Source organism: Chaetodon auriga, chromosome 24 (assembly GCF_051107435.1).
Source record: "Chaetodon auriga isolate fChaAug3 chromosome 24, fChaAug3.hap1, whole genome shotgun sequence".
NCBI lineage: Eukaryota > Metazoa > Chordata > Actinopteri > Chaetodontiformes > Chaetodontidae > Chaetodon > Chaetodon auriga.
Window position 1 is genome coordinate 15,845,056 of NC_135097.1, and position 27,367 is coordinate 15,872,422.

Here is a 27,367-nt window from a genome sequence, read left to right on the forward strand (position 1 = left end):
TCAAAGAAAGCCAGTGATAACTTATACAACAAATAATGATTTGCCATGCTTTTCATTGTAGACAAAGCATATCATTTACTTTCAAATAAGGAAGATTAGTGTAATACTAGAATAAGACATCTTGCAGGGAGGGACAAAATTTTAATTGTCTTTGCCCTCCATTCAGCCTTATGCTTGACTAAATATTTGAAATATAACTGAAATGAAAACTGAAATAATGAAAAACTGTGCACAAAACCACGAGCAGAAGGTGTTGTGAGGGAGCATTCCAAATAAGCACACCAATAAAAGAACAAATAAACTCTCATTAACAAGACATGACATGTAATCATTCAGACATACAAGCACACACATACACATTAATGTAAGGCAAGTTATTTCCATGCAAAGCAAAGGAAAATGCTGATGGAAAGGTCCTGGTGAAGAGTGACTGGAAAGTTCAATGCACTGATTAATTCTACAATTAGGGCTACTTGTTAGTATGTCTTCATTTAGTAATGTGGTGAGTTCTTGGTCCATATATATATATATATATATATATATATATATATATATATATATATATATATTGCAATATTGTAATTTTCCTGAAAACACATGGAATTTTAATGAATCACATATCATCCATGTATGTACAGCATGGTTCATGTATACCATGGGTTGTTTTATTATGAGGTTAATTTAAATGCTCACGTATGTTGTATTTGCCCATTTCCATTTTAGTCATTTTCACATCACTACACGACCAAGGAGGAAGGGTAGAAGGGGAAGGATTCAGATTACTTTACCATTACACTAGAGGTCTACAGATGGAGGATTACTAATATTCTGGCCTCTAATCTCCTGGAACTGGATGCTTGCACAATCACTAGCACCCAGTTTCAGTAATTTCAAGTACACATGATGTGAGCAACTACGGTTTGGAATTCGGGTGACCAGAGGTACTAGCACAACCCTGGGCCAGCATGGCACAAACTGAGCAGCTGAAGCAGAGCAGGATGAACACATTTTTAAGAAGAGGAAGGCAGCATCAGCAGGAAGAGTCCAGGTGTGCTTCAGTGATGACAAATCACATCACCTAATCTAATTTCCTTTGAAAGCTGATCGTATTCCCTTCTTGCTGCTACATGAAGGCTACAGTTGTTTAATCAACTACAAGGGATTTAAAGTCATACATCCCACAAGCAGCTGTGAATGACATTATTGGTAAGAGCCTCTCATTGATCGAACCAGTACAGAGTCTGCCTTAATGCCATTAAAAGTTGCCTATTGATGTGCCAAATTGCAATGCTGCTTCACTCCACCCACCTCAAGCGGGTTTGTTTGGAGTCACTAAATGACCAAACAATCACTAATATAAAAAAATAGTCACAATGAAAATGGCACTGTGACTGTGTTCACGCTACTGCCAGATTTTAGCCAGCACAAAATTAGAGGCATTTGTGATCACCACAGTATGAATGAATTTAATTGTTATGTACATACGTAGATGGCAGTGTCTAACTCTTTCTCCATATGTCCGATCTCAAATTGTGAAGGGGAAAGAGTCAAATTGAAGACATTGAGGCAGGTGTGAAATCAGAAAAAAAGAAAGTAAAAAGTGAAGTTAAGCCTCAGGAGAAACAGAACATTAACATGGGCAGGTGCAGGTAAGGTGTTTTTGGACGTTTGACAAGACAAAAATACATGAAGCTTAAAGGGCTTTGATAAAATGTATATGGCCTACAGTTATGCTAGGGCTAAACTGGCGGTGTCAGTCTATCAGTTTGGTTATTCCTCTGTTTGACTAATCACCCACACAATATCAGTGTTTTTGTCATATTAGTTTAGTCAATAAAGACAAGCAGACATGCAGTATTATATTAGAATAGCAACTATTTTAGTACGTATAGTCAGTTAAATAGGAAAAAATGTCTTACATTTCTCTAGCGTTCTGCTGGTCTGGAAAAAAATATGGAAAATGAATCACAGTTAGGCTTTTTTCATCAACTGTATGTGCCTAACATTCGTACTAGTACTACCATTACAATTGCTGGTTCAGAAAAAGAACATAAGGACCCACGTAACACCACAACAAAAATGAGGTATGCCACTGACAAATCACAATGTCATCTACTGTATTACAATAAAGAATGTATATCTACAATGTAACATTTGACTACTCGTGAACATGTCTTCTATTTTGTCCTGATGACAAGACTGTGGACAAGATCAGCAAAGCTAGTTAGCAGAGGAGGGAGGGAGAAGCGGTGGCTGCTTTTACCTCTTCCTCTTGCTCTTGGTCTGAATCGGACTCCTTTTGGGAGCAAGAAGCAGCAAGAAGCAGAAAGATGTACAGATAGAAACAACAGCAACATTAAAGAGGGAAAACGACAGGGGGCAATGTGTGGTTTCCATAGCAATGAAGACAACCAGTCAGCTTGATTTCAGGGAAAGTCACAGTGGTCTTTAAAGCTGCATTAGGCAAATGGTTTGGCTGTAAAATCAGATTCACCTTGTTAGCCAGAATCATATTTTGACCTTCTTTTTTGTCTCTTGATGCCTTGGCGTAAAGGATCACAAACTAGCCATGCTATCAAGACAAGCCATCAATTTGCATGAGTTCTAGGATTTTGAGTCCTATACATTCTGTTTTCTCCTCATGTGATTATAGGCCACAAGCCTGCAATATTGCCTAGTACAGCTTTGTAGATGGCGCACTGGTTAGAAAGGCAATTTTCACAGTAAAGCAGCAATCTTCACTATGAAGCACTAATACTGGCCTTTCATAGCCTTAGCACAATTGACTTCTTTGAAACATTAATATAAGAAATAAGGAAGAAATAAGGATTTAAACTAATAAAAAAATAATTGGGGCTATGTTTCAGAATAGTGTAGTAATCGATAAATGAGATATTAGTATGTTTTACAGCGGTACAAGGAAAATAGGCTCAATATTGCAGTATGGTCTAGCTTCCAAACAACTAGAGTATCTTACTCTAGCGCTTTTCATGTTTTCATGTTAAAGTATAGCTGCCAACAGTCAATTTTACTTACAAGAGCTACCAAGATACGCGACAGAACTAATCTGTTGAGTCAAACAGCAGTATTGAAACCTTACCTTGCAGTACGATGGGAGAGTGATATTGAGGTTGCATATGGCATTTTGGGTGAGTGACCTGTAGTTCCTGGGTTCTTTCATAAAGGACAGACGGCCACACGGCTCCTGAGTGTTGTCTCTGATCTGCAACAGCCAAGCAGTTATTGTTGACGATGGCTGCACTTGCAAAGAAAACTCTGTGCTTGCTTCTTTGTGAATAAACTAATAAAGAATAGTGCTCACTTTGATGAAGAGTGCTAGTCTGTTCTCCTTAAAGGCAAAGAAGCTGAAGAGGTGGTGCTGGCCACTTTTGGTGAGAGGAACAAGGTTTCCAAAGCAGTCTGCATAGATAGGTTTGCCTTCCAGTACCTGAGAAATATAACACGCAGATGAGTACAAGGGCTTAATATCAAATAATGACAGGTGTCAGTTGTAATTCTCTTCTCTCCTTTCTCACCTCCACATCTCGGCTGCGGGCCACTTCGGTGAAATTCTCCTGCTGTTCCAGGGTTTTGTCGATCTTGTCATCGGTCATGCAGAAGCAGCGCAATCGGGCCTCAATGGGGTCATGGGTCTTGGCAAAGATAACAAACTTGGCCATGTAAGGGACACAGATGATTTCTCGGTACACCTGAGTGGAGAAGTTGACAGATTCCTGGACTTGTCGACAGTCTATCAGCCAAAATCTAGAAAGAAGAAGGGGATTGGAAAGAGCCAGTGAGGTTTTAGCTGCCAAATCTGAGTCTCTTTAAATCAGTAGCAGATTTAGCTGTGCAATAACAAACTATTTTTGAGTTACCTGGCAGACACATTGGTGGTGAAGGAGACACAGTCATTGATGAATGTTAAAGGAGTTGTTCCTGTTATGTCCTCCCACTGAGCAGGCGTTGTTCCACCTGCACATGGACACAAACACAAGATCGACGTAGATTGTGAGCATGTGTCTGATTGCTTTATTCACAGATTGGTGAGTGTATTTGTGTGTATTTCTGACCAGTGATACTACAAAGCAGTCGTAAGGTGGGGGTGTCCCCTCCGAAGCCATTGAGGACTGGGTCAGAGTTGGTCTTGGGGACAGGGATGGTCATGGTAATGGGTTTGTGGAACTTCCTCCTGCGGGGTTCCAGAGTGACAATGGGACTGAAGGTGGCCTTGTTCCCCAGGATCTTTCTCACTACATCCACATTGACTGGCTGGGCCTGGGAGAACAGACAGACAATACAGTGACCATACTTTTTATTGTCAATAAATCTTATACAGGATTATTGTCTGAGTAAGGTCAAGCAGTAAGGATGGTCTCCTGACTGAAATGCTGCCTTGTCAACTGACTGACTACAAGCTACAACATACAACAACCATCTAATCTGACACTCTGGGCAGGTGCACTTTCAAAGAAAGTCTAGGATATCCCAAAAGCACATGGCCTTTAGCATAAAATAGCATCTCCACTTTGTCAAACTGAAACTTTCCAATGGATCCAGCTGTTCATCTCCAAAATGGCAACTCAGACTTTCCACTTGGAAAGAGCATGTAAAATATGGTTGACTTGTATGTTTGCTGCCTAGCTATGCTAGCTGTATGACTATAGGGATAATATTGGTTGGTCAGCATTTGGTGGATCCATCACTTTCGTATGGACTGAAATATCTCAACTACTTTTAGATGGATTACCATGAAATTTTGTAAAGATATCCTTCAACCCAAGAATATAAATCCTAACACTACCAGCAGGGTAAATTTTTCACGGTAGTATCTGCTAGATGGTTTGGATTGATAGATTAACACATTCATGGTCCCCAGATTGTCGCATCTAATGACTTTGTCAATATTTTGATTTTCATCTGGTGCCAATGGATTAACTACCATACCATCTGGTACAGAAATGTCTTCTAGAGGTTAAATTGAAATAAATGGGTGTCCTGACTGGTGAACCCTGACTTTGATCCGGAGCCATCATCAGGTCAAACTTTTGCCCTGTATTGCACATTGGAATCCTACTTTCTGATGTTGGTATGGTTTGATATCCAAACTATGAATCTTGAGTATAACCTCAAAACATATGTAACATATTGTGACCAGTTCTCACAATCTGCTACAGTACTAAGTTAAGACGAATTCAACAAAACAGGTAAATGTATATATTAAATGATAACCGCAGGCAATAGCGATGCCTTTGTCAATTACCTGTAGTCCGACCCTGATCCTCTTGGTGAGGGCCCCCTCGGGAAAAACTGCCTGGACTTGGGGCACAACGGTGCTGCTCAGGATGCCTCCTTCGGGACCAATCAGATTACTGTCTTGCTTGATGCGCGACACCACAGCAAAGTACTGGGGGAAATCTCTAGTGATGATACGGCAAATGCGCTTCCTCTCCAGCTCCTCTGGCGTGTCCAGCTCTGGAGGAGGGAAGCAGAAGGAAATCAGTGTTTACTTTTTAGGTCTACTCATGGTGTAGTCTACTGTTAAACCATAAGAGACTCACCCTCATCCATGCCATTAAGTATCTGGTTGAGTTCCTCTTGGGTGTGTTCACAGTGATGCTCCTTCCAGCTCTCTCCAGTCTCACTCCTCAGGATCACCAGCTCCCTCTCTTTACCTCGCAGGGCAGCAAAGTGGGGGATCTCCACAATCACAGGACTGGAGGGGTAGAGGCCAGGTAGAGTGAGTAAGCATAGACTGTCATGGATGACAGTGTGTCTACACAATGCAGCAACTGCCTCTGGACATTGTGTCTCTTTTGCATCTTCTCGCCTTTTCATGCAAGTTGTGAAAAAACTTGCGTTAGTGTATGAGTGCTTATGCCAATAGCCTTACTACATGTCTGTCGTCCAGAGGCTGCTTAGCTGGTGCTCAGACATGCTCTTGGTGCTCTTTAGTACACTTAACACAACTAAGTTGATGGTTAAGAAATAATTTTTACTGAGTATAAACATGTAGCATTGATTAAATTGCTCTGGCTGCTTACCTTGATTGCTTAACACAATGTAAAACACTAGTTGTGAGCAACAAGTTTAAACAAGTTACATTGCAAATGACGACTATGCTGCAGGAGAGGTTTGAGAAGGTGGCTCAAGTTCTGCTTTGACAACTATGGTGACTATTATTATACTACAGTAAGCACTATATCGAAATCTGTCAATACCCACATGGGATGAGTTACAGGTGAGGAGACAAAGGTTCTGATACACTCACTACATTTTATATTCAAGTATTGAACTGTCACTTTCATACTTACCTGATGTGTATAATCAAAACAAGCTAGCTACAACACATATCTATAATACGCATGCTACAAGTACAATCCAACATGGGACAAACACAGCTATTAAAGCATAACTGCTGATATTTTCATGTGATATTTACTGGGTTCTTTGGCCTGCCAGTACATGATTCATTTTCATATATGTTATTTTCATTTACTCTGGTTGCCTCCAGTGGTGGCTAGAGAAACTTAAACAATATCTAGAATTTATATATTGTGATCATGTCCTGACACATAACTCCTTATATAACCTTAGATTTTTAATTTTGGCTCAAATGGTGAAAAAATAGAAAAGCCTTCAACATGCCTTTTGGAACTGGCTTTTGGAAATTTTCCTTCTAAAAGCTGAAATAATTGTTGGGAAAGTGGCCAAAAATTATGAGTATGCAAGAGTCTGGAAATCCCAGGTTACACTTTTGGGAAAAGCTAACATTTACAGGGCAGGAAGAAAAAAGTAGAGCCAACCACAGAGCCACAGCATGCATCAGGTTCCCTTGCTATTCACAGGCCACGTAAACCATTTCAATTTCACACAAAAATAAAAGCAAACATCTTCTAACACACATTTATAAAGGAAATAAGTAAAATAAAAACATAATGACAGGAATGGAAAAAGCTAAGCAGATAAGAGGGATTAAAGAAAGAAAGAAACAGCACGTGATCTCACAGCAATGTGATGTCTAGAATCTAGAGGGCCATAAGTGCCAGAGTGTACAAGACACTTGTGCAAACATGACAGGACAATAACGTATGGACAAAATAACATCAAATGGAAGGGTTTGGAAAGGAAAACTCTAAGACTGGCATCCATGGATTGTTTCATATGCAAAACCGTTGATTTTTTCCACCCTACCCAAGGAATTTTGTCCCCGGCGGGCCGAGCTGGAGGATTCTGCTAACCAAACTCTCTCCCTCATTTAGAGGTGGAGGGGCACTGGGGAGGTGGAGTTTACTGTGTGATCAACCAAGCATCCATACGCAGCAGTGAGGAAGAAAGAGCACACACAATGTATGGGTTGGGTGCAAAGCAGGAACCTTGAGGGACTGATTTGAAACAGCTGAGAGAGATTATTAACGCTGTTCTAATATTCAGCTGCATGTCTACGGAGGACAAAAGAGTTCAAAATGAAATTACTGACTGAATAAGAAATCAGGAAATTAATAAATATGTAAATGAATACTTACAAAACATATAATATCAACACAAAACTGGGAACGATTCAGTAATTTTTTTAAAGCTCATTATTATGTTTCTTTCCTGATGCCACTTTTTCCCTTTTACTGTCAGTTTTAGTTCCAGCAGTTTTATTTCAAAATAACAGTTTTGGTTTCAAAATGTTATTTTTTCAAATAGCAGATAGCAAATAGCAGCCACTTTTGAGTATTTGTCTATCAGTCAAGACAAACAGAGCCTGGATATGAAGCCTATAATGATGTGAGAAAAAAATGAAATAAAGGATAATTTAAATGGTAAACTGCTACAATTAAATCAGAATGCTTGCAATAAACTGTTATTGTGAAAACAAGCTGGATGAAATAACATTTCATAATAGTGAAATGAAATGTAAAAATGTGCTGGATTACTTCACAATTTCATACTTACATAGATTTGACTGCATTTATCAATTTCAACAAATAAATTATTGAATACATACTGTTTCATAATTATTTCAGTTATAAGTATGATTGAATTTAAATAAGTATGAACAACTTGGGTTTATCTATACTGTAAGTTTTTACAGGCCCGTAAGGACATTTTTGCAGTTAGAAATATTCTGCAGGTTGATAATACATCTACTGATGCACAACCTTGGACACATCATCAGTGTTGTTTCCTGGAGTCACTGGGTGTTTCGGGTCTTAAAAATGTTGCATGTCTTAGAAATGTTTCAAATGATACCACTTTCAAGTTACATAAAAAACAAAAAACGATAAACTACATTCATAATAGGAATGATCATCTTAAGTCCGAGTGAGGCAGGACTCACTTAGTTAAATACTCAAACATTTCAAATAAATGTAAAAGGAACAACACATATTTCAGTAGATTTGGTCACAGAGAACCTCTATCATGTAAGCAGCAGATAGGTGATGGACAACTTGAATTACAGTACATACTGTACACACTGGCAAACTCATAACCGTAGTACGAATGTGTTTATGTTATACTGTCTCAACATTACCAGCAGAGGGCAGAATTTGTGGCCACATATCAAACCAATCATGGTGCAATATACTGGAGGTGGAGTTAACAAGAATTCATTAAGGGTTAGGGAAAAGGTGAAAAAGAGTTAGACTGCAGCTGTTATGAAAGAAAACAGAGCATGCTGAACAGCAAAGACTAAGAGATCCCTGGTGCTGGGAGAAAGCAAACAGCAGATACAGAAACAGTTTTAGTAAGGCAGAGGCAGAGGACAAATTAATCTGAAAGAAAAGGGGCAGCAAGTTGTAAGCTCCTCGCTATGACTAAACTACCTTTAACTAGCAATTAAATGCTCTTACATGTCCCTGTCCTGTCAATACATTTACTTTTTTGCTACCTCTCCATTTTCCCTCCCTGTTAATCCTGCACATTTAGTCACTTTGAAGGCATTTATTCATTCATTCCAGCATCCACCCCTGAAGCCTTACCCGAGGAACTGGGCTCCAGAGGGCCCCACCTCAATGAGCCTGCTGGCCAGGCCCTCGCCCTCAACCATAGGGGGCATGGTGGCCAGACGGTGCCTCTTCACCAGCCGGCACGTCACCCGTGTGGGCGCACTGCACTTCCTGGGCGGGATAATGATGCGGAGGCCATTGTGTCGGCAACCACGCATGGCTCCACCCCTGGCATCCACCATGAAGCTAACCAGGAAGCTGAGGCGGAACAGGAGATATTTACACAGATTAAAGACATTTATCACTGACACCATTAAGTGATGAGAACATAGACACCAAAGCTACTTGGTAGATTGTTTGCCCAACTGCTCACTCTATCAGCATCTCAAAAGTAGAAAAAAGAAAAGAACTAGCATTGAAGTGATTACTAATCCAAGATTATATACACATGCTGCCAATGTGGATGTTTAGCATCATCAAGTTGAAAGATTTACATGTGTTTAAACTACGAAGGACTAGTTCAGTGAACTCTGGCCAGCTGTGGCAATTACATTATAATGCTAAAGGCTAAAATGTATAGTTACAGTAATACAACTACCGACAGCCTTAAAGTCAGTGAACTGACACATTAATGTCAAAGAGCAATAACCATCTTAACTGGCTAACAATAGCTAATATTAGCCACCATACACTACTGTTCACACCAGACCAAGTAGCAGCAAAACATCTGAGTGTACTGAACAGAGCGAAGGCGTCTTATTGCTAATAAATTCAACTTTTTAACTAGAGGAAAAAGGTGGTATTTTTTCGTTTAAACCCATGTGGACAGTGATCTACTGGGGCTATTTTGCTGATTCGGTGTCTATTTTCTCAACACTGAATGGTCAAAATGATCAACGACCATCTCCATAAATCCTGTCGAGCTGGATTAAACTTTTTGACATCATAGCTGTGGACTCTTTGGACCTCACTCCCATGCAAAGTGGCAGATAGCGTACGCACATGGATCACACGTGTGAGTGTGATGAGGTGACACTACAATTTGATACCACACCCAGTTATAATGTGATCTTGCCCTGGCTTCAGTAAAGCAAACAACACAGTTTTTAAAACACACATAAAAAACAGGTGTTATTGAATTCAGCACCACGACAGGTAAACTGTTAGAAGACAAAGACTGCTGTCCTCCATTGCTGAAACATACATCAGTGGTTTACTTCAACATGGTAACAGTATTAAGTTTATCCATCTGTATCTGTACTTTTATGCTAAAATATTCCTCAGGCTAACATGAAACATTGGTGGGTATGTTAGTGAAAATGAACAATTCACAAGACATTGTATGAAATCAACAAACTTGTCCTCAACTTTCACTACCTCTTTTTGAGATATCCACAATTTAAGCTTTGTGATCTGCTCATGTGGAGACATCAACTCTGAAACTCCGAATGTGGAACTAGGTGCCATATTTGACAGTTAGAGTCAGACTGAAATGATCTGACGCATCGTAAACCCAAAGAGAAAGGTATACGAGGTAATGTCTGTTGAGGACATTGACACATACACCTCTCCACCGAGAGAGCACACTGTGAGGGGGAGAAAGAGAGTGATGACGATGAGGAGGATGATTTAACCAAGGTGCAGAGGGTCACCTGCTGTGGTCTCCATGATCATGGCACGGAGAGGAATGGCTAAAAACAACAACCACATCAGACAGAAAGGAATCAAAAGTCAAGCAGAAACAATTCAGAAAAAGAGGAACGCTGAGAGAGCAAACAGAGCAGACGAGGGACCGTCAGGATACGGAAAAAAGGCAACTTGTTGTGGAAGACACAGAGCAGTTACATCAGTTGGTTTTAATGGTGATTTAAATCATTATTTATAGTGCTTTCACCAGATATGTTCAGCAAATTGTGCATTAATTTCATATAAGCATCATTGATGTTACTTCTGTAATAATAATGATGATGATAAGAATCTTAGTGAACATGGACAATATTCTGTGCTTTCCTTTATAACTTAAAGAATAATTATAATGAGATTTTGTTTCTTGATGACCAACAGTCTGTCTATCCATGGGGGTTTTGTGCCTGTATCACTGTGCCTGTGTCTTCGCACAGTGATACTGTGCCAAATCTGGCAACCTGACAACAAGACGCTACCCCTGGCTGTTGTTCAACAAGAAACAGCTCAGGCTTGTTTTTCTTTGTGCATAGAGTCAACAAACAAGACAAAATCAGTACTCAGTGACCTTTCGAGGTGTTCATAGGTGTATATTTGAACTTGGTTTCCATATCTATGCTAAGTTAGGCGACCCACATCCTGACTTCTGCTCCCTACTTAACACACAGACATAAGACTGATATTGAACTCACCTCACTCTCAGAAAAAAGCAAATAAATGTATGTAAAAAAATATCAGCCTGTTTCTTTAACCACAGACCAATGCTCCAAGTTGAATCCAAGAAACTCTTTCTTTAGCATGCCCACATTTCGCAACAGTGTTCATACGTTGCCAAAGAGCGTTTGGTCGAGATGAGTGTGAAGACCCATTAGAATTTGCTATTAAAAGCTCATTAGAAGACAACTGGAGGATCTTGGGAGGATGAGAAACTATTTACATCAGGTTTGTTACATAAGAATAACATGCTGTATGCGTCATACTGCAGAGGTACAATACATTCCCAGTGAGAGAAAGCACTCCACTACTACACTCCAAGCACCAGGGTAATAACAGATAGAAACACTGATTTTAAATTAAAGTTAATGAACTAATTAAGAAATGCTCTAATTAAATATAATTTAGTACTTGAATCATAGCAGCTAAGCTATCAGGACTTTGATGAGATTGGGTTAACTGTTAATGCATATTCATGAACTCACAAGAAGGTTTTAGCTTGTGCATGCATATACGCATCTGCAGACTATGTGTACATTTCATCCTATGCACTCATATGTGTTCAATATGTAAGAGTGTAACATTTGTATTGTTTTGTTTCTTGTGCTTGTCAATAATAATTTCCTCCAGTTTGACTGTACCTACCCAGAGTGAATGGGGCTGGAGGATAAAGCCACATTGTCCAGGTTCTCTGTGCCCCAGCTCAGACGGTACGAATCACTCTCCCTGGCAAGTGACGAAACCTGGAATCAAACAATAAACCTTTTATTAGACATATACTACTAATTATTGAATATAGCAATACTAAATGAAGATATTGGTTTTAGAATTTCCTTGCCAAACGGCAGATGATAGCATACTAAGAGTACTTAGCCACAGGCAGCCGGACCTGTCAATGTATCTATTACTTTTCATGAGTTCTATTGAGTGGTGGTGAAACCCAGTGTCCCTTTAAATCTCTGTGGGCCATTCACTCCTTGATGTCAAGGATTCAGTAACAAACATGTCATTCAACGATGCCTAAATTGATGGGAAACCAGTTAATGCAAAGACCAAACTGGACATGGAGTGTGAAAGACAAGGGTATGCACTGGGCAAGGAGGGCCTAACTGAAACATGTTTCCAAACTACATGATGCAAAGTAAAGATCCAGTGTTTTGTAGAGCTTGAGCTACTGTACCCTAGGGACTAAAAGTCAGGATATCTTGGCCTCTGCGGCTTTGATTTTGCCTTTTTATAGTTTGTCACAAGATTTCCCTCTGAACTGTAGTGGACCAGAGATCAGAGATGTGCTACAGTGACTATTAAAGCTAGAGGTGTATTTCACCTGCGATGGCTGTAACTATGTAGACTGTTCACTGTACCTGGTGACAGTTGAGCATCTCATCCATCATGCCCTCATGTTTAGGTGAGTAGTAGCTGTGGTGGGTGGGTGTGAAGGACCTGTCAGAACTGGAGCAGAGAAGAGAACAGTTGTTCAACCTGACAGTAAAACAAAGAAGCTCACAGGAACATTGCCGAAAAAAAAGATTAACAGCTCTGAGTCCAGCACTGTCTCACACACATCTTACACTTTACTTGCTAACAGGCAAATATCACACACAGCTAATTAACAAGACTAAATTACAGCTGCACCACCACTACTGTCTACAACATGCTGATGTCAGGCAGGTATAATGTTTAACACAGTCACCATTATGTTGTAGTATCTTAGCAAACTAATATTTGCTAATTGGTAGTAAACATGAAGTGGAACTGATGAGAATGTCATTAGTTTGCAGGTATTTGGTCATAAAACAAAGTACTGGACAAATTAAACTTTTGATCTGATAATGGCGCTAGAAGAAAATAAATGGGGACCATCAACGTCATTAGGATTCATCCTCTGGGGACAATGACTGTCTCTACAAAATGTCATGTCTAGGCCAAAAGGGTGGACAGAGCACCAATCAACACTGCGATGGCTACAGCAGATGTCAAGAGTGGCTAAAAACACAAAAAGGATTTAAATCAGGAAATATCTAACTGAAAAGAGTTAAAAACACTCTGACTAAACACCCCCAGAAAGACTGCTAAACAGGTTATTTCAGCAGTGCTGTAGATTCTAAAAGCCAGACATCTGGCCAGCGTCAGCACATACCTTTGCATTCGACTATGGAGGCATGACAAGGGAAACCAACGATGGAGTATGAGCAGGAGAGGTTGCAAAACACACACATAGACATATACATATACAAATACAGGTGGTTAATCGTTGAGTTTAGTGTCCTCAACAGGAAAGGTGTCATAAGTACATACAGATACACACAGACTGATTCATGATCAGGTTAGAACAACCATACACAGCAAACATCAGTCACCAGATAGCAACTATGGAAAAAAGTTCACATCCAGGGAGTTTTAGTTAATTAGTTTACCAAAACCACACTTGAACCTTAATTGTCCTAGCTGCTTGTTAGCTAAGTTAATCATGACACAGCTTGACGTACCTGTCGGTGCGCCCCCCTTCCAGGCTGAAGCGGAGGTAGTTCATTCCATCCAGATACTGTCCTGGCAGGGAGTCGTCTCCCAGCTCCCTGAGGTCCTCAGCCCTCAGATATTCCCCTCCGTCACCTGTCATTGTGTCATCACCTTGGGAGAGACGAGGAAAGGTAAACTCATGAATGGAAACAAAACCAACTGCTGAATATTTGGCAACTGGCTACTGTTCAGGTTACTATTGATTAATATGAACCAAGACAATGAATTATTTAAATGTAGCTCCAGTGCTAACATATCATCATGGAATATGTTGAGCAATAAATAGGTAATTAGCATTAACGAAAACTGAGTAAGAGGTAAAAATATGTTGGTATCTTTGGCCAGTAGATTTAGACATTTTACAAATGAGAACAGAATTTATTCAACACATTTAATCAGGTCATCTTCTGCAGACCGCTCCTGAGGGACATACACCTTTTCTTCCCATGGAAACTTGCTCAGAACAAGTCCATTTTCAGTCTCTCAGTTCGAACTGGTCTCAGGCTCTAGTATAATGCACTTGTATCTTGCTGTGTTTTAGGCCAGTTTTACTTCTCAGCTGAGCAAGCCTTCCAGACTTAGCAAGCTTAGCAGCTGCATGTGATGTTAGCATGCTTACCTTCTAGCTTCTCACTCTTCAGACAATGCTACAGGATTACTATAATCTATTCTGTTTGCAAAGATTGATTTTAGTCTGTGTATACTAGCACTTAAACAACAGTTTCTTTCTTGTTGCCCCTCTGTTGTCACACCAAAACAGATGCTTGTTATGGCAGCATTCTCTGTGGTCATGTTTTATCTGCACGGTAGCGACAAAGCTCTACTGTTCAGCAGGGAGCAGCATCACTATTGGTTGCAGGTTAACCTGGACCAAAATATTCTAGATCAGCATTTGGACTGATGGAGGTTGTGTGTCAGGCATCTGTGTGTTAAAAGAAGAGAAATTCAAACAGAAATGAAGCAGCAGACATTGTGTAATGCATAACCTCCATGGAGGTGGCATGTAACACCAGCCTGAGAGAGCAGTCTGTCAGGCTGTCACCATGCGGTATTGTGGTTAATGCAGGAGCTGTAGCTGATTTTGGCCCAGGTCTGAAAGAAAGCAGTACACTAGGCCAGCATAACAAGTGGAAACATACTGTAGATACACAGAGACGCTCTGGTGCCATGAATATACTGGCTACCTGGAGTGTAAGGAGAAAAAGCAGATTTTAATTGACTCTCTACTCTTCTTAGATGTCTCCTCAAAGGAGGTCACTGGTGTTTTTGACGAGAAAAGACCTACAATCCACTAATTATGGCAATCAAGTACTCACTCTGATTCCAAAGTTGCTTTCAACTACACAAAACTCACCTCTGGGATGTCACATCGAACGAATCTTGTAATGCTAAGGCTAATGCTAACGGCCACTTGATACAGCTAATGGAGCCTGAGTTGAGGGAGAGATTAGTTTATTAACAGGGAGTCAGTGTTTGTCAGTGTGGAGTAAGAAACAAGCCATGAATTGATGTAAGCAGTGAATTTTACTCCTGTATTTGTTCAGAATTTCCTCATGCTTCTCTGGAAAATAAACGTTTTCAGCCTATGCTATGAGAAAATTACCTGCTAGCAAAACAACATGGAGTCTAGCTGAAACAGATAAAAAACAGATAGTTTGGCTTTCTCCCCTGAACTCCCCTTAGAACACACAAATTGTTGTTTTTTTAAATTTCTCTTGGAGATACGACAACATATAACATCTTAAAGCTGCAGTAGGTAACTTCTAGCTATCTTAAAACACGTCCTCACTCCAGCCCCCCTGAGACAAGATTTTTTTTCGCCTTTCCAACTCAGATTTTGGACAGAAAGCAAATAATTATTTCCCGGAATTATTCATTTAAATATACATTACAAGATTATGAGTACTGATTTGAGCCAAATGTAATTTTCTAGTGAGACCCTCATGCATCCTGGAGATTTGGTTCAGTTCGACTTTGTCCGTGTTTCTCTGTATCCAAAATATAATATTACAGTTAGTATTGTAGCATTAAGCCACACAGTAGATGCTACAGGCTCGTTCACCATGCACACACAACTCCACTCCTGGTGAAATCAGTGCAGCAACTCCTCACACCAAACACCAGGCTGAATACCTTCCTCATCCATGGGGTCGTCTGACATAACATCATCATCAATGGCTCTCAGTGCTGTGGGTTGACAGCACAGTCACTCACTACCTCCGAAAATCTACCAAAGCCTCCTGAACTCTCCTCAAAAGGCAGATGGAAACATAATAATCATAGAAACATGCAGAAAATTCTGTCGGTTCTTGAAGTCTGATACCAATGTCGACAGCAGATATTCAGTATTGACACAGTGAAAACTTCCCTGTTAAAAAATTTAATGAAATTAAAGGTTTCAGGGATGTCTTGTTACTCAGTCTGCATTAGCAGCTAATGACAGTTGTAGTACTAGTTTGGTAGGCAAGCTCCCTTTTTCAGCCAGCAGGACAGGCTGCAAACACAATATCTGACATATCACATTATACAGATGTAATGGCTAATATGTGAGCAAAGAGTTGCCTATTTATCTATTTATACATTCATCAGAGATGCAGTAATTACAACAAATTTGGAGTTGTGCTCTTGGCCACCTGACAAATCGAATATTCCCTCTACTATTAGCTCTGTTATCATCTCCACCAACTAGATATCTGGCTCTATATCAGGCAGGGTGAGGCAGATTTCATTTGTGATTGTATGAATGTGTAAAAGATCCCTACTAGCAGTAATGGAAACAAGCTGTTGTCTGGAGGGAACCTGACTTGAAATTGGGCAAACCACTAAGTCAAACCACACAAACAGGGCTTTGTCGTGGGATAGTTCATCTCATTAGTCCAACTCATCCACAGTGTTGTTGGACACACGAATAGAATAACACTATGAGTGCTCTTCCCATTTGAGGGCTACGCTGTGGCTTAACGTTGACAGGTTTTAATGTACAACATGACTCACCCTCTTCATCAGAGACATCCAGCACTTCAGTCATGGTCTCTGGCACGTTCAGCTTGTGTTTCTCTGTCACCGTCTGGCAGCACAGGAGAAAGAAATTCCATTCACACCACACTCAGTTGCTTGTTTATTAGGTAAACCTGGCTGAAACCAATGTAATGCAATACAACAATCCTGCAACACAGGATTCCTTCATGAAGGTTGTAATGTTCAATGTTTGTTCAAACAGTTTTAGAGAGGAGTTGATTCAACTTTATTGTCAGTTTGGAGGCTGTACTTTGTGCTGGTGTTGAATTATATTGCATTATTCTGAAAGGTGATTCTAATATTTATCCTCAATGATATAAAAAGGTTGAACAAAATATTAGAAAAGGGAAGAAACTTCAAGCTTACACTCGTAACTGTAAAATAACTGTAACTAAAATAACTCCAAATATGAGTTATTCATTTTTATGTGGACATTGAAAGTGAAAATCAATAATAAATCCAAAGATGTGACCAAGGCGGATTCTGAGACCGTCAATGCATCCGTTGAAACATTGGCATAAAAGGTCAAATTGGGTTTAATTTAGTTGAGAAATTTACATTCTTAGATACCTAAAATACATGTATTTTATGTATAAGGACTGCTTTAAGCGTATTCTAATGTCATAACCTTGAACTTTAGATTCTAACAGAAAGTGAGTGTGATGCAGGTGCGCGACTGACCGTTGTGGTGGTAATGATCTCCTCAGTGACAACCCTCAGCGTGTCCACCACAGAGATGTAGCCCAGCCTCCGAGCGATACCCAGAGCGGTGTTACCATTCTGGAGGAGAAAGCACAGTGGAGCAGACGTCAGTTTGTCTGTGGAAGTGTGTGTGTGTGTGTGTGTGTGTGTGTGTGTGTGTGTGTGTGTTTGCGTCTGTTTACCCACCACAGTGATAGCGTTGGGCTTGGCACCGTTTTGCAGCAGTACGTTAATGATGTGTGTGTTTCCTTGCTGGGCTGCCTGGTGAAGAGGAGTGTATCCATTCTGGGAAGGAAAGAAGACAGTAGATAAAAGCGAAAAGTCAAATCGATCATTGCATGAATTGATGATTCATAGTTTGATCTCATCCTCAACATTCAGGCAGCCAATATAAAATGAACCTGACTGAGCGAATACAGATGAAATATACAGCAATGTATTTGTTTATTGTCCACAATACAATGATGTGCTGATATGATTTAACATTAGCAGCAACATGTAAGAAATGGTAACAGTCGAGTCGAATAATTGCTTAAATATTAAATAATGAATGTTTAAAATGGTTTATGTAGGGCTCAGATAATAAGGCACATCTGAGCTAACAAACATGTACTTTAGTGTCAGTACCTTGGTCTTGGCGTTGACACTGGCTCCATTCTGAAGCAGGAAGTTGACCATCTTGGCGTTACCATAGTGACATGCTACAATTAGCGGGGTGTATCCCAACTGCAAAACAACAACAAATCTGTTCGAATTTTCCAATCATGATTAAGACAAAAAAAATAAAACAGGCATTTACAGAGAAACACTAAAAATACTGTAATTGAAGATGAATATTTCAGCAAAATGGGCTTTGAATACTATAAAATCACACTATATTATAACCAATATGAGAAAGTATGACTGATCATACTTTGGTCTGTTGGTCGAGGTTGGCTCCATTCCTGGCGAGGATCTCGGCAACAGCCACTTTATCCTCCTGGGCTGCCAGATGGAGGGCAGTCAGGCCACTCTGCATGAGAAACACACAGCACAGTTACTATATTCACAGAAGCCAAATTCAGACCACACTCTGTCGTGACAAATAAAATAATGTAGGCCTAAAAACAGCAGGTTTGGTAAGATTTTACTACTGTATTGATTCTGATATGTATGCATTAAATGCTAGCAGCTAGTAATGTAATGCAATGTTCCTAAAAATGACTCTACCCTCTCATAAAAACTCTCTTTAGTCAAATCCAACCCTGGTTTGTACACTACCTTAGTCTGGATGTTGATCTGGGCTTCCTTGCTTATAAGCAGGGCAGCCATGTCTGCATGGCCCTCCTGGGAGGCCAGATGGAGCGGAGTGACGCCCTGCTTGGTCAGAATGTTGGTCTCGGCTTCGTACTGCAGCAGCACTGTGGCGATTTCCATCTGGTTCTTCTTAGCCGCGATGTGGAGAGGAGTGTAGCCGTTCTGATTCATGGGGACAGGGGAGAGAAACTGGTGTCACTGAAGAGTGTTAACTGGGAGATGTCGGCTTGTTGTCAGCTGAAAGCCTCATATACCCCCATGTTTATACCCCCAGGAACTAAAAAGGCTCTGGTTCCACTTCAAGGTTATCCAATAGTGTAATAATAATCTTATAAACACTAATCATTTCTTATGCCATACAATATGAGTATGGTTTTCAGCATGGTTGTATTGTATTCTGTCATATTGTGTATGTTTTGTAACAAATACATGAGAACAAGATACATAATAGTTGAAATACAAATGTAATACAATCAAACAACAAAAACCTGAGGAAATGAGTCTGAATAAGAGCTGGATAACTGTGACTGGAGTAAACAAAAGAGGGAATTTTAACAGTGAGGAAACACAAGTCAAAATAGCTCATTGGGCCATGTTTCAGGATTTTTCTTCAGAACCTGAAGGCTGCAATAGGTGGAGGCCGTTTTGCATGCCTTTGGAGACAGTCTCTAACTCAGCTTGTCATCGTCCCAAAAGGTTTGGCGCACAAGGTTTACAAAGCACGCTATCATATCGTGAGGTAAAACACCTCATAAAATACATCAGTCAAGCTTTTTACAAACAGCTGGGTTGGTCTAAAGGTTAGAAAAGCCATCCGGTTCAACCACAAGTTCAAGCTTCCCACACTGAATGTGCAACTGTGTGGTCACAATGTTCCTGCAACCGTCCTGAATAAATAATCGATAAATGTCTGCAAACTGACCTGAAAACTATCTACATCTCTGTGTTTTGTAAGCTTATATTCACATTTTGGCAAATCTGTGTCATGAAGTCACAGTGCTTCCTGTGTGCACAGTGCTAATGAATGCTCAGACAGCAATCAGGGAATATCTGGTGATACTAAAGAAGAAGTATAAATCATGATCGTAGTAGTTTTTCATGCTCTAGCATTAGTTACGCTAATTCGAGCAGCATGTTTATGACGGCTGTGTGATCAGACTTTTGTGGCTAATTAGCATTGCTATATTTGAAAGAGGAAATATTCTCACCTTCTGGCCTTTATCATTACATTACACTCGACAATTAACTCTCCGCTCAGCCCTCCCGTTATCTCCAGTACAGTGTGAGCAGCTCTTCACTGCAGAATCTCACCTTGGCCATAGTGTGGGGGGACGCTCCTTTATCCAAAAGCAGGAGCGCCACCTTCTGGTTATCGTAATGTGCTGCGACATGGAGCGGGGTGAGGCCATTCTGTAAGGGATGGACGGTGAGCGCACATGGATTAAACAGCAGTTAGTGCAGCGCACGCACACAAAGTGTTAAAGGGGGTAAGACTGCAGGTTTAGATGAATTAGAGTTATATTAGACAGCAAAAGCTGTGAGGACACCTGAGTGGGTCCTTATGATGTAAACACGAACATATTCAAAGAAAAAAAGGAATCTTCATGTAAAAAAGCTTCTGTTATGTGAATCATAGTTAATCCAATTGAAGAAATGGCTGGTGTTATCCAGACTAGGCTTACCGGTGCTCTTGCCGTCAATTTAACCTCAATACAGAAAAACAGCAACACATCATTTAGATTTAATCATTTTTCATGCAGGAAACGGGTTCACCAGAACATTTAGAGAACAGACATGATTCCCTTTTTGCGATATTTAACATCATATGCAAAGTCTCCCAGACTGTGGAGTGAAACTGTGAAGATCTAGTTGTTATCTTGGTTGAATACCTTCCCAGCAGAATCAGGTGGAGCACGGCGCTGCAGCAGGAGCTTGACGACATCTAGGCTTCCGTACTTGGAGGCCACATGCAGGGGAGTAAAACCTTTCTGTGGAGAGAAACAACCAGAGAGGGGATATTAAGAAATGTGTTTAAAGACAGTGAGTGCAGGGTATCTGCTCACACGTTAACTCGGGATCCGAGTCAGAACTCACCATTTCTTTCTATAATTGATCCCTCTACATAAATATTTGCATTATTTCAATACTGTCAGACACAAGCAAGAAATTTTATTTTTTTCAGCCCAACCTGAGCCACTTGTTTATGCCATGACTATTATATTGTATTTGAAGTTTTCAGACCAAATTTAACTATTGGCTATATTTCTATTTTTCTCTACATTCATACACATTATCATTGCATACATCACAGGAACACGCTACAGTGATCTCTGATGAACTATGCACACCACCACCTTGTTAGTGCTGATGCAATCCCACATAATCTTTAACTAAAATATGAAAGAGTCCTTTTACTTTCACAATACAACCAGCAGAGGGGGCACTTTAGCTATTTTGAAATCCAAAAATTAGAGCTGGAGCTGACAGAAACCATATGACCAATGTGTTTATGACCCAGCCCTGATCATGCAGGGAGCGATCCTTTGTTTGTCAAAGCCTGGAGTAAAGCTGTTAAAACAGGTGACGGAGAGGTGAAAAGGGGTGAAGAGGAGAGCGATGGAGGAGAGGGGGGGAGGATTTCTTAACACAGCGCTCGAAGCAAATCACGAGTCAGGACCATTGTGAAGACGCTTCGATGGATGGAGAATGTCACACTTGCATGTGAACAACTTTCCCTGGCTTGGTTTCCATAGCGATAGCCACACCCTTCCTCCCCAGCAAGAAACCAAGGAGAGAGACATCAAGCGTGGGAGAGAGAAGAACCAATGAACCCTGACGAATACACTGCATCACAAAGTGCTTTGTCTCACCCTTACAAGTGTGAGCATGAACTGGATGCAAAGCCAAGACTCTGACCATGCAGCCTCCTCTGACACAGTGATGATAATGAATCACTTGACTGCATTCAGGCTTCATGCACTATTCAGGCTTTACAGCCTCATCAATCATTCATGAGAAGTGGGTCAAACAGACAGGGACCTGCACATGCGGTCCTACTGTAACCTCATTGTGTGTGGCCCCAAGAGAGGGCACCATGGGATCATCACTAAAAGCATTGTTGCAGTCTTTTCGTTCATCTGCACGTGTTTTGTATTGTAAGTCGCCGCTATTGCACATTTTTCCCAACCTGCTAATCTGTCAAGATGTCTCCTTAAGTGGATTTTTGCATTTGCTGTATCATTTTCAACTGCTTGGACTGTTCTGTTGTAGAAATTGTTTTTTATAATACACGTCACTCATCATTTGTCCAACTCTTCTCTGCTACAGCGCATCATTTATATCCTATTTGGAACTTCTGTAAAAATCAGAGTATACAGGAGCACTAATATGCATTACTCTGCACTTTATCTCATTTTGCACTTCTTGCTAAATGCACTGCTGCATATCACTGTCAACTGTAAAGCTGAACCTATCTAATTATTAAATAAAGGCTACTGTAACTGCACTCAGGAGTTGTGCTCTCACTCAGCTCTTTCTTCATGTTTTCTCTGTTTAGTCCAGAATTTGCCCCTGTGCTTAAAACTATGTGGCATTAGAAAGAAGAAATAATACATTCTTCAATTTATAGTACAAATGAAATGCAATGAAACAGCGTTAGCATAAAGACTGGAAGCAGGGTCAAACATCTAATGCTGCTCAGTCTAAATAGAAGAACTAGTTTTGGCACTTGTACAGTACACTATTTTTGAACTTTGGGAAGAACCAGGCTAGCCGTTTCCCTCTGCTTCCATTCTTTATGCTAAGCTATGCTAACAGAGCTCTGTATCTAACAGAGAGACATGAAGTTGTAATATTACCCTTACAGACTAACGAAAATAAAATAGTTAATGCTCTCAGAATGCTTTGAGGAGTTAGTTGGCCTTCGAGCAGTCACATTTACAAATCATGACAAACAAAACACGTCTCCTCCACCCACCTTGGTGGCCAGTGAGTGTGAAGCTCCAGCCTCGAGCAGGACAGAGGCTGTCTCCACCTGGCCCTCCCTGGCGGAGATGTGGAGGGGGGTGTAGCCGTTGGTTGTGGCAGCATCAGGATGGGCCATGTGCTGCAGCAGCAGCTGCACAATCTCTGTTTTTCCCAGACGGGACGCAATGTGGAGGGGAGTCTGGTCCTCCTGAAGACAACACAGTGGAAGAGGAATGAACGCTTTGCTTACTTTACACGATGGTAGAATAAGTCTTCTCTGGAATGCCACTATAGATGAGAGCGGTCTCACCCGTGCCCTGGCGTCCACCATTGCTCCGTTCCTCAGCAGACATCTGACAACCTCCACCTGACCTGCCCTGGCCGCCATGTGTAAGGCTGTTTCTCCACGCTGTGCACACAACATACAGCAACATATGAGTCAACACACACATTTTAAACTAGCCACTCATTGTAACACTTTTCCTCACTTAACAATGACAAATTACAAGAGAATGCATGATCGCACTCTCTGTCGCTTTCACTCACAATATTGCTGACGTCAGGTGAGGCTCCGTTCTGCAGCAGCAGCAAGACGATGTTCAGGTGACCCATGAAGGCCGCTACGTGGATGGGAGTCAACCCAGACTGGGTACAGGTAGGGAAGTAGAAGAGGAACGATATGATAAAATGACAGTGATGTTGAACATAAATGTGTTACTCAAGGAGAGCTCATCAAGCTTATTAACATGCAAAATAGTGCATGATGTCATCTGGCAACTTTTAGCAATGTCTGACCAGCCAATGGCTACTTTCCCTGGAGCAGGGTCGGTAACATAATTTGTAAGAAACAAAGAAACACACAAGATGAAGGAGCTGACTTAAGCAAAATTAATTTCCAATTGTGTTTTTTTTTTTTTTTTTTTCCTTGCAAAGTTCTATATATTTTTACATTGAAAAAGGATTATATAGAGTACTACATTTCTAAAGTCCAATGTAACCATTTAAGGTATCTAATAATATCTAATAAAAATAAAAATAGCCTACATGAAACATTCTTGATGTTGATCAGATCAGACAATTAATAATTAGCCAAACCATGATATTTACTTATATGTCCCATCTTAAAAGGTCCATTTTTTTTTGTCTATGTTAATCCCACTTATCTTATTATTGTATCAACTATCATGCCATAGATAAAACAGCTTGATGGATTGTGTGATATTAAACAGGCTGAACAATAGTTGATTTCTGCTTCTCTCTTGTTCAACATCAGCCTTTTTTAAACCTAACTGGACAAAAGCACAAATTCCTGCTTTTCAAACTAGAAAAACATGCCAGTTATGGCTGAAACACTGTATTGTGAATTTGTTTCTGGTCGCAGTGGCTGCTATTCAGCAAACAGTTTGACTGCTAATGTTAGCTTCAGGCAGGTTTAGCAGTATGTTTGTTACCTCTGTAATGGCCTGGATAGAGGCTCCATATTTGACCAGCAGCTCCATCACTTTCACTCGGTTCTTCTTGCAGGCTATGTGCAGCGGAGTGAAGCCATTCTGTCAAGGAAATGTGGCGCAGAGTAAAGGATGAACCCAAACAACATTTTACCATGACTAAATGTTCATCTTAGTCATCTCTACACTGAGTCTATAATTTGTAAGTCTGACTAAATTATGCTTTTAACTTCCAGGTCTTTGCATCGTACCAGTGCCCTGGCATTGGGGTTGGCCCTCTTGTCCAGCAGCAGTTTGGTGACCCTGTAGTGACCGCAGTGAGCTGCCACATGCAACGCGGTCAGGTAGTCCAACGTGACATCATCAACAGGAGCCTTGTGCTGCAGAAGGTGCTTGACACATTCGACGTGGTCGCCTTGTGCCGCCATGTGAAGAGGAGACAGCCCGTTCTAAAATGTTAAGGAGAGATCGTATGAGCGACAAACACCTAGTTAGCGACAAGCTGGTGAGCATAGTCGAGTTGCATTCATCAGATGGACACAAACAAGACTTCAAATGAATGCTAATGTTGCTCTGCGTCTACTGGATGTGTAAAAAGACGACTTTACCTAAGAACCTTATAAGGCCATAATATGTCAAATGTGCCTGTTCAAAATGGACCACTGGAGCTTTAAATAGTTTTATTTTAATTTTAAAGCTGTTAAAATGAAGCATATACTTGAAATGTTATATGACCCAGAATCAGATGAAAACATTCATGAGATGCAGCGATATAGTGGGTATTTCACATTTTTAGCTTCACTTAGCACATAGGTTGAAAACAGGGGAACAGAGGGGAACAGAGCTATGCTAGCTTTGTCAAAAGTGCAGAAATATACCTTCCAAGAACTCCAAAGCTGTCTTATTTACATGTTGTATCAAGTTAGTGAGCATGCTACTGATCAATATGTCCATGAGTCACCAGGATTTTGTTCACAGTAGGGTTACAAAGTAAACAACTTTTCAAACCACTATGTAGAGATGTATGCCTCTATTTGATGAACAAGAAACCTTTGTATTGAATAAATAAAGATAGAATTGCTATCAAGCTTCTCATCTGATTAGGGTGAAATAACAAATAAGTGTATTTCCAAAAGGTCAAACTGTTCCTTTAAAAACTTCCTGACCACACCTCAAAAATATTTAAAGCTTAAAGAACCATATTCTGATTCAGTCTATATACACTTTGTAATGGACTACTTTAGAGACCTTTAGGTGAAGGTAAATGGACATATAACACACCTTGGTCCTGGCCAGCAAGGGAGCTCCTCTCTCCAGCAGCAGCTCCACAGATGTGTCATGTCCACTCCGAGCTGCACAGTGAAGGGGAGTCAGACCATCCTGCAGAATAAACAGCAGTTATTTCACTTTACTGATGTTACTGCTTACAGGCAGAAATCCCCTTTAACCAAGTTAGTCTGCTTATTAGCAGGCATTTGCTTAACCTGAAAATGACCCCATCAGCTGCCATAATATATCCAGGGTTCTCTCTAAATACAGGTGTTGCCAGTGACTAACCCCAGCTGGATGTTGTTTGTATGGTTAGAAACAAATATGGCTAATAGCACAACTATCCTGCTAGCTGGCACATACCAAAATAACATCACACAGAGGTCAGGATGTCCATCCAATGTGATACTGAATTTAATCCACTGACCTACTGAGGTCTAGCTGAACTGAAAACAACAGCATTAAGCTCATATGCACATCTGTTGTCACTAAAGTAGATGGTATTAATGAGCTGGTCATTTAGCAAAAACGTTTGATCTCTGTGGCGAAATGGACTTGATGAAGTGATGGTGAAAGAGGAAGAAGATGAATATTGTGCTGTCGTTTTGAGATAACTTCCCTTTTAATCAGGATGTCCAATCTACAATTCACAGTCATTACGATCGCCATGGTTCGGTTCTTTATGGTACTCACCCTTGTTTTAGCATCGATCTGAGAGCCTCGGTCCAGTAACAGACCAACCATGTTAGTGTTGCCACGTTTGGATGCCACATGTAGTGGAGTAATCCCATTCTACAGGTGGAAGAGAAAAATGACATTTATGCATTTTGTCTTGGTAAGACACATTAAAAACATTTGAATTTCTGAGCATTGATTTAAAGGTGACTGATACTGAATTCACACTTCACTTCATGCAGTTGTATATCAGGCGAGTAATTGATGAAAATCTATATGCCTTTGAATGTTTTCTGTGGCTTTTAAATTTCTGCATCCTCCTCCACAAAGACAATCCCATGAGGATTAGAGAAACATTTATGAGCTCCATATTTTTTGCACAGTGGAAGATTTTTGTTTTTTTCAGAGCAAAAAGGGAGCAAGGTGAGAAAAGAGCTATTTATATCCACGCTGCTCACATGGCTAAAAATAGAACATCTGAATTTGTATTCTGGATTATATTGGTTAAAGGGACAATAAACACATCTGAAAGGCCAGAAATGACAGTTTGCATGTGTACTGAGTTAGCTGGGGGTGAGGCGAGAGATGCCTCTTCAAAGTTTCGGTTAAAAGATGTGGACCGACTTGAAGAGGGCTGTTTCTGTGTGTGAGAGCGGTTGAGGATCTTTGATCATGACAAGGATCAGGAGAAAGAGATGACAGAGGGGACACAAGGACCAAGATCTAGATTTGCAAACGGTGTAATATATCCATTATCACAGTTGTTCCAGCGGCTGATATCCACACATTCAAAAACCAGAAAAATCATTCGCTGATGGTCGGTGATAGACTGAGAACTTTGATGTGAATTAAACTCAAATGCTCAACAAGAAGGACATACTGCTACATGCACTGACACTGAATACTGGCACAAGGTGTATGTCATATAATGCAGATTTGCTTCAATTGATATGAATGTAATTGCTAGAAATACTGGCCTGAAAGAGGCTCTTCATTTGCTCATTTGCACATGTTTTCTTATGCTGTAGTGTAAGGAGCTCTCCTGGACACCAGAATTTGCAAAGGTTTCCAAATTTGGCTAATAGCCGTGGGATTCAGTAGCCAAGAATAGTGTCCAGAAGTGTTTCAGGATAATTA

At 40.5% G+C, this 27,367-nt stretch overlaps 1 protein-coding gene across 20 annotated transcripts in view; it reads right to left on the minus strand.

Moving 5' to 3' along the window:
• Positions 1–27,367, minus strand: part of ank2b (ankyrin 2b, neuronal) — a 177,692-nt gene that overhangs the window by 26,806 nt on the left and 123,519 nt on the right. For 6 of the 20 annotated variants that reach the window (XM_076724281.1, XM_076724287.1, XM_076724277.1 and 3 more), the window contains 32 exons: positions 26,249–26,347; positions 25,568–25,666; positions 24,538–24,735; positions 24,290–24,388; positions 23,385–23,483; positions 23,149–23,247; positions 22,849–23,046; positions 20,762–20,860; positions 20,184–20,282; positions 18,837–19,034; positions 18,490–18,588; positions 18,204–18,302; positions 17,763–17,861; positions 17,556–17,654; positions 16,851–16,923; positions 14,996–15,040; positions 13,814–13,967; positions 12,701–12,788; positions 11,982–12,079; positions 10,592–10,630; positions 8,973–9,197; positions 7,195–7,293; positions 5,562–5,716; positions 5,264–5,475; positions 4,074–4,278; positions 3,879–3,975; positions 3,537–3,765; positions 3,323–3,448; positions 3,101–3,223; positions 2,264–2,296; positions 1,920–1,941; positions 1,486–1,524 (listed from right to left, as the gene is read on the minus strand). In XM_076724281.1, the coding sequence (XP_076580396.1) occupies positions 1,486–1,524; positions 1,920–1,941; positions 2,264–2,296; positions 3,101–3,223; positions 3,323–3,448; positions 3,537–3,765; positions 3,879–3,975; positions 4,074–4,278; positions 5,264–5,475; positions 5,562–5,716; positions 7,195–7,293; positions 8,973–9,197; positions 10,592–10,630; positions 11,982–12,079; positions 12,701–12,788; positions 13,814–13,967; positions 14,996–15,040; positions 16,851–16,923; positions 17,556–17,654; positions 17,763–17,861; positions 18,204–18,302; positions 18,490–18,588; positions 18,837–19,034; positions 20,184–20,282; positions 20,762–20,860; positions 22,849–23,046; positions 23,149–23,247; positions 23,385–23,483; positions 24,290–24,388; positions 24,538–24,735; positions 25,568–25,666; positions 26,249–26,347 (3,745 nt within the window). The remainder of the gene's footprint in view (positions 1–1,485; positions 1,525–1,919; positions 1,942–2,263; positions 2,297–3,100; positions 3,224–3,322; positions 3,449–3,536; positions 3,766–3,878; positions 3,976–4,073; positions 4,279–5,263; positions 5,476–5,561; positions 5,717–7,194; positions 7,294–8,972; positions 9,198–10,591; positions 10,631–11,981; positions 12,080–12,700; positions 12,789–13,813; positions 13,968–14,995; positions 15,041–16,850; positions 16,924–17,555; positions 17,655–17,762; positions 17,862–18,203; positions 18,303–18,489; positions 18,589–18,836; positions 19,035–20,183; positions 20,283–20,761; positions 20,861–22,848; positions 23,047–23,148; positions 23,248–23,384; positions 23,484–24,289; positions 24,389–24,537; positions 24,736–25,567; positions 25,667–26,248; positions 26,348–27,367) is intronic. The other 14 variants (XM_076724294.1, XM_076724293.1, XM_076724278.1 and 11 more) reach the window with 8 other exon arrangements.